We start from the raw sequence: 7403 nt of genomic DNA, 5'->3' as shown, positions 1-7403 counted from the left end.
ATTTCGAAGGAGTGAACGATTGAGTTCCCGAGTTGAATGAGTCTCCGGTTGCGACGAGTGAGTCTCCGAACGATTGAGACTGTTTTACGCACGAGTGAGACACCGGATCGAGAATATATGTTTTTGAAGGCGACTGTAAGAATAATAATACTGCTAAAAAACTACTGAACCACTCCTGAACCACCCTCTCGCCTCGACTGCTCGCGTTTTTTATACCCTATTCCCCACTTGAGATTCTTGATGGAACCTCCACCTCCATGCCAGGATGCACTGATTGCTTTTCTCGAAAATTACGATTTCCCAGTCAGCGTCCTCCGAACGTTTCGTCACCACCCTCTCGTACCGTCCTGCACGGGCCTTGTCTTGAAGAGGGGCGCGACACGTAATTGCGTGGTTGGGGAGGTCCTCCGGGCCTTGAGATGTCATCCCCGCGACGGTTGGGACTAACTTTCCCAAGACGCGTTCAAAAATCTCAAGTGTTATTGCGGGAGTTTTTTCGGGCATTTTGGATTTACGACACGTCGCGATCATTAGAAAAGACGGAGACACTGCCCGGATGATCGGCAGCTGCCAAAAAAGGTCTCCGTGTCCTCAGATGACCCACGCTTGTAGGTGCCATAAACCCTTCACGAGAGAGGTCTACGTGACGGAACATGCTCCCCCCGTTGAGCGACAAATCGCTCAATGCCCTATAGTTCGATTAAAGCTATCTTAAATTTACTTAAGAATAGCGACTGTCTCTAGTGGGTGTTCTCGACTGGTAGCGGCGCCAACTGTTTCACATTGCGTCTCTAAACACCGGTAGATGTTCGAACGGAAACAGCCCGGATGACATTGTCCTCCCCTGGATGAATCTTCTCGATGCGACCCAGGTGCCACTGTAGCGGTGGAAGATTGTCGTCTTTCAGAACGACGATGGTGCCTTCTCGGATGTCATGGGAGCCCTGGCTCCACCTTTGTCGTACGTTAAGGTGGTTGATGTACTCCTTATGCCACCGAGTCCAAAAGTCTTGCTTAACCTTTTGGATATGCTGCCACCTCGACAGCCGGTTCGTGGGCTTTGAAGTGAGATCGGCTTCCGGCAAGCTCGTCAATGGATTGCCAATTAAGAAGTGACCAGGTGTTAAGGCTAATGGATCGTGAGGATCTGAGGATAGGGGAGTTAAAGGGCGAGAATTCAAAATCGTTTCGACCTCAGTGATGAATGTATTGAATTGCTCGATCGTGAACAATTCATCCCCAACGACTCGCTTGACATGGTGTTTAAATGATTTCACCGCGGCTTCCCATATCCCGCCGAAGTGTGGTGAAAGGGCAGGCATGAAGTGCCATGTAATTCCCTTGCCCGCGAGGAAATTTTCTACCCTGTTGTCCCCTTTCAAGATTTCTTGGAGTTCCCGTAATTCATTGTTAGCTCCCACGAAATTGGAGCCGTTATCGGAATAAATGTTGCGACATATGCCTCGACGCGCGATGAGACGTTTTAATGCCGCGATGAACGCTTCGGTCGTCATATCGCTCGCAACCTCCAGATGAACGGCCTTCGTAGCCAGACATATGAACACGGCAACGTAAATTTTTACTTTGGTGCGGTTGCGGAAGCGCCGTTCCTTGATATAAAAGGGTGCGCAATAATCTACACCGCAGTTGTAGAAGGGCCGCGTTTCGGTAACTCGGGAGGCAGGTAGATTTCCCATGATGTATTCGGGTGTAGGCGGATTCACCCTGAAACACCTGGCGCATTGTCGCACGATTTTGCGAGTCGCATTCATATCGCACGGTATATAAGGTTGTTGTAATACCGGCGTGGTGATTGCTCATATGTTTGTCGCGAATGATCAGATTGGTGATATGGTGACCTTTGGGAAGCAAAATCGGATGTTTTTGGACATATTGTAGTTTCGAGTTTTGCAGCCGGCCTCCCACGCGGAGTATACCCCTTGCATCGATGAAAGGGTGTAGCGGCAAAAGTTTGCTTTTTGCATGTAAATTTGACCCGGTTTTTAGTTTTTGTAGATCTTGGGCGAAAGCCGATGCTTGGACCAATCTGATTATTTGCTCGTTTGCCAATTGGAGCTCTTCGACTGTCAGAGGTCCTTTGTTCTTGCGAGGCTCTCTGAATCGTAAGCAATACGCGGTGATTCTGATTAACCGAGATATATCGGAATACCTGGTTAAGATTTCATCGATATGGCTAACGGTAGCGAGACACTTTAGACGTTTCACCTATGGCACATCTTCCGTGATGTCGAACTTCGATTTTGGCCATGTCGATTCGATGGTGGATAGCCATTCGGGTCCGTGCCGCCAATTGACAGTAGATCTGCTGGATTGTCTTGAGATCTCACGTGTCGCCAAGCAGCAATGTCTGTTTTGCCTTGTATGTCGGCCACCCTATTGGCTACGAATGTGCATGGTTCCTTCTGGATCCAGTTCAAGATGATGGTAGAATCGGTCCAGAAGTTAACATGCTCGGTTTCGATGTGCATAGCCTCTCGGACTGTGACGTACAGTGATGCCAGAAGAACTGCACCGCACAGTTCTAAACGGGCGAGGCTTACGGTTTTTAGCGGGGCGACACGTGATTTGGCGCAAAGCAACTTGCTGACTCTTTCTCCGCGGTTGTTGATTGAGCGCACGTATATGTATGCCCCATACGCACGTTCGCTTGCGTCACAAAAGCCATGAAGTTCGAGCCTTTGCGTGGAAGGTTGACCGACGTTTCGATCAAACGAAATGTTGTGTAATTGCCCGATTTCTTCTACGAATGAGATCCACTCCGTGTGAAGACTGGCTGGCAGCGATTCGTCCCAATTTAATTTCAACTGCCATAGACGTTGCATGATTAATTTTGCTACGACAGTGACCGGGGCCAAGAGACCTAGCGGGTCGAAAATTCTTGCGATAGTCGACAAGATGGTCCGTTTCGTGATCTTTGTTGGAGCGTGGAAGTCGATGGCGTACGCGATTGAGTCGTTTCGCGCGTCCCACGAGATACCGAGCGTCTTCACCGTGGACTCGTCGAAGAATTTCGGATGAATCTGCTCCTTGTTTAAACCCTCAAGAAGTTCAGGGTCGTTGGAGATCCATTGACGGATGTTGAATCGTCCGCGCTGGAGTAGTTCCATGATTTCGTCGCGTAGATTCTTGGCCTCTTCATAGGTGTTCGCGCCGATGAGGAGATCGTCGACATACAAGTCCCGATTTATGGTTGTAGCTGCTCGTGGGAAGTCAGCTTGCTCGTCGTCTGCAAGCTGATAGATGCTTCGTATAGCCAGAAATGGTGCCGAGCACAGTCCGAATGTGACTGTGTTTAGCTCGTAATCGGCTATTTCGTTGCGCTCGTTTCTCCATAGAACTCGCTGATAACGACGATCCTCTGGCCGTATGAGAACTTGCCGGTACATCTTTTCGATGACTCCGGTCAAGACGTACGTATGTAGTCGAAATCGTACGAGCAGTGCGAAAATGTCATCCTGAATGGTTGGCCCTGTATTTAATGCGTCGTTCAGGGACAGCCCGCTGCTTGACTTCGCCGAACCATCGAAGACTACTCGAACCTTTGTCGTTGAGCTCGAAGTTTTGATGACCGCGTGATGGGGCAAGTAGAAACCATTCGCGTTTTGTGGTTTCGTCTTGCTCATGTGGCCAAGCGTCAAATATTCCTTCATGACCGCGGAATACTCTTCGCGCAATGACGCATCACGCTGAAGTTTGCGTTCAAGCGAAAGAAACCGATTAATGGCTTGCGTCCGAGTTTCGCCTATTAATGTTCTCTTCGCATTGCACGGTAACGCGACGACGTAACGTCCGGTGTCGTCTCGTTTCACGTGGTCGATGAAGTGGTCTTCGCACTCGCGTTCTTCGGCTGTAAAATGTTGCTCACGCGGTCCCTCTTCGATGGTCCAGAATTTCGATATGTCGAAGTCGAGATTGCTAACAAATGTTCGATGCTTCACGCGCGACGAAGCAGACAAAACACTCCCCCCGATGATCCAACCGAAATGAGTTTTTTGCAAAATTAGATCCGGTCCGTTGGATGTTGACAGGTCGATTTGTCCGATGCTTAGGCTGGCTAGCGAAGGGCCGGTGCCTATTAACATGTCCACGGATGCTGGACGATGAAAATTCGGATCTGCCAATTTGAGATTGACCGGGATTCGCAATTTAGATCGGTCGATGTTCGTGTCCGGTATGGGTCCCGAAATGTTGGGGATTACTAAAAAGGTGAGGTCTCGTTGAAATTTTGACGTCTTCGATTTGATGGTGGTTGAAACGACCTTGTCGCTTAGCGTGTTCAAGTCGTTCAATGCTTCGATGGTTGCGGAAGCTGCCCTTTGTGTTAAACGTAGTTTTTTCACGAATCTTTCGGTGATATAATTCGCGTTCGAGCAAGTGTCTATAAAGGTTCGACATTCGATTGGTTTTCGGTCGCAGTCTAACGCATCGACAACTGCGGTAGCCATTAATTCGTTTGTCGCGATCTTGACGGACGGAGCGCTTTTCCGGATCCTGTATTTTCGATTTCTTGTACGGCGCGGCTTCGACAGCAATGCGTTTTGTCATTGTTTTCTATCGTCATCTAGATGAAGCTTCGTGTTATGTTGCTTGTTACATACACGACATTTCCCGACCGTGCAGTCGTTGGTTTTGTGGCTGGGATTTTAACAATTTAGGCACACATTCGCCTTGCGTGCGGTCGACAATCGAAGCATCCAGAAATTTGCTGCACTGAAACACGGGGTGCGCTCCGGCGTTGCAGATGTTGCAATTCCGTTTAGTCGCGCGATCCGACGGTGACGAACGCGAATCGTTGGCCGTCTCGACCTTGTAGTTCGTGTTGTTGGTGGCGAAAGTCCGGCGTTTTATTCGCGGAGATGAGATCTGACGAGATCGGATTGGATGCGCGTTCGTCCGAGGCTCAGATTTTGGGGGCGCGGTGTCATCGTCGTCGCATTGATGCGACGCGATATGCAAATATTTGAATACATCCGCGATTTTTGGAACTTGGTTGTCGGCCAGAGTTCGTTCCCACGTTTTCTTCGTCTCCTTGCTCATTTTTGATATGATGATACTCGCTAATAGATCGTTTGCGATATCCTCCCATGATCTACCGAGGGCTTGCAATGATCGCACATGAAGCTGCACGTGGTTGGCCAAGTCGCGGATTGATTCCGATGAATCAATGAAGCGTGGCGTAATACGAGTGCGCGTTCGTTGTGGTATAGTTCCTTTAAGTGACTCCACGCTTCGTTGTAATTGTCGTCGCATATTGTGAAGGCTTGAATCGCGGAAGCTGCCTTTCCGGTTAGCGACAATCGCAGATAATTTAACTTTTGTATGTTATTCAGCCCGGACTGTTGGTCGATTAGAGAACTGAACGCATCCTTGAATGTGAGCCAATTTTCCATTTTACCGTCGAATTTCGGAAGGTCGATTTTTGGCAAATTTACCGGGACTGCGTACGTCGATGCAGTTGATACCGGAGAATTTCGCGCGGAATTGTTCTCTCGAGACTGCGAGTCGAATGATCGCTGGAGAATGAGTGCTGATGCCGTCATGTCGTCGTATGCGTCAGTCACTTCTTCGCGCTCGCGCTCTGATTCGTCGAAATCTTCTAACATCATAAGGACATCTTGATCCGCGTTGAAATTTTCGAATGACTTGCGGAGTCTGCCAATTCGATCATCTAATCTGATTCTGTCCTTTTCTGAATAGACGTATGATTCAATAAAATTCCGAAGCCACGTTATTTGTGACTTGAATGAGCGGCGTTTCATTTTTAGAGCGCGAATTTGTTGGTCTCGGTCTTCAACTGAGGTCGACACGTTAAATGATGCGATGTAAGTGGATTGGAATCACGAAAGGAATGATCACGTTCTTATTAAGAAATAGCAAATCCTTTTGGACGAGCTTACCTTGTACCATGTCCTTGCGTGATGGAAGCGTCTCTGGACCGAATAACTGCCGAAGACGTATCTCGATACTCTGCAAGGCTGGCTGCTCGAGTCATGGTGCGATTCCCAAATCCGGTTCGAAGGACCAAAAATGTAGCGCCGTGCTTTTACGACGCCTTTTTGACGCGCGGGGATCGAACGTCAACCCTACCGGGGTTGTAAGGCCCGGGCTTCACTTGTTTGAAGACGCGTCGGTTTTGTATGGTTATCGGTCCGATTGACCGATTTCGAAGGAATGAGCGATTGAGTTCCCGAGTTGAATGAGTCTCCGGTTGCGACGAGTGAGTCTCCGAACGATTGAGACTGTTTTACGCACGAGTGAGACACCGGATCGAGAATATATGTTTTTGAAGGCGACTGTAAGAATAATAATACTGCTAAAAAACTACTGAACCACTCCTGAACCACCCTCTCGCCTCGACTGCTCGCATTTTTTATACCCTTTTCCCCACTTGAGATTCTTGAAGGAACCTCCACCTCCATGCCGGGATGCACTGATTGCTTTTCTCGAAAATTACGATTTCCCAATCAGCGTCCTCCGAACGTTTCGTCACCACCCTCTGGTACCGTCCTGCACGGGCCTTTCTTGAAGAGGGGTGCGACACGTAATTGTGTGGTTGGGGATGCCCTCCGGGCCTTGAGATGTCATCCCCGCGACGGTTGGGACTAACTTTCCCAAGACGCGTTCAAAAATCTCAAGTGTTATTGCGGGAGTTTTTTCGGGCCTTTTGGATTTACGACACGTCGCGATCATTAGAAAAGACGGAGAAACTGCCCGGATGATCGGCAGCTGCCAAAAAAAGGTCTCCGCCTCCTCAGATGACCCACGCTTGTCCGTGCCATAAACCCTTCACGAGAGAGGTCTGCGGGAGGTTCTACGTGACGCAACAGTAGAAGGCTTAGCTTTAAATCCATGCGAAGCAAATGATTTAGGTTCAGATGCTTGCGATATAAGTGATATAGCTTCAAATGCAGACGAATGAATAGATTAGCTTCAAAATCAATGCGATAAACATGATTTTTCTTCAAATACTTGCGATATGAGTTATATAGCTTCAAATGCAGACCAAGCAAGCGAGTTAGCTTCAAATCCAAGCGAATCACATGATTTAGATTCAAATCAATGCGATTTAGAATGTTTAGCTTCAAATCCATGCGAAACAAATGATTTAGCACCAGATACTTGCGATATATGTGATATAGCTTCAAATTCAGACGAATCTAACGAGTTAGCTTCCAATCCATGAAAAACACATGATTATCTTCAAATCAGTGCTATGTAGAATGTTTAGCTTTAAATCCATGCGACACAATTGTTTTACATTCAGATACTTGCGATATAAGTGATATAGCTTCAAATGCAGATGAAACAACCGAGTTAGCTTCAAATTCAAGCGAAAGACGTGATGCTAGCTTCAAATCAATGCGATGTAAAATGGTTTAGCT

The 7403-nt window shown here is 48.0% G+C and overlaps 1 protein-coding gene across 1 annotated transcript; it reads right to left on the bottom strand.

Annotated features, from left to right (window-relative positions):
* Positions 1-791: 791 nt before the first annotated feature.
* Positions 792-5928, bottom strand: LOC143262303 (uncharacterized). The gene is made up of 3 exons (XM_076528185.1): positions 5919-5928; positions 2227-4399; positions 792-1734 (listed from the first exon to the last, which is right to left on the bottom strand). Exons 1-3 carry the CDS (start codon positions 5926-5928, stop codon positions 792-794), a joined length of 3126 nt encoding a protein of 1041 aa, XP_076384300.1.
* Positions 5929-7403: the final 1475 nt, after the last annotated feature.

Source organism: Megalopta genalis, unplaced genomic scaffold, assembly GCF_051020955.1.
Source record: "Megalopta genalis isolate 19385.01 unplaced genomic scaffold, iyMegGena1_principal scaffold0109, whole genome shotgun sequence".
In the NCBI taxonomy this organism is placed as follows: domain Eukaryota; kingdom Metazoa; phylum Arthropoda; class Insecta; order Hymenoptera; family Halictidae; genus Megalopta; species Megalopta genalis.
The sequence above is the reverse complement of the archived record's forward strand: the minus strand, read 5'-3'. Positions and strand labels throughout refer to the sequence as shown.

Excerpts from the sequence above, each read along its gene's own strand:
- LOC143262303 (XM_076528185.1), bottom strand. Across the intron at positions 1,735-2,226 it reads TCACGGAAGATGTGCCATAG|GTGTTTCAGGGTGAATCCGC; the intron begins GTGAAACGTCTA and ends ACAATGCGCCAG.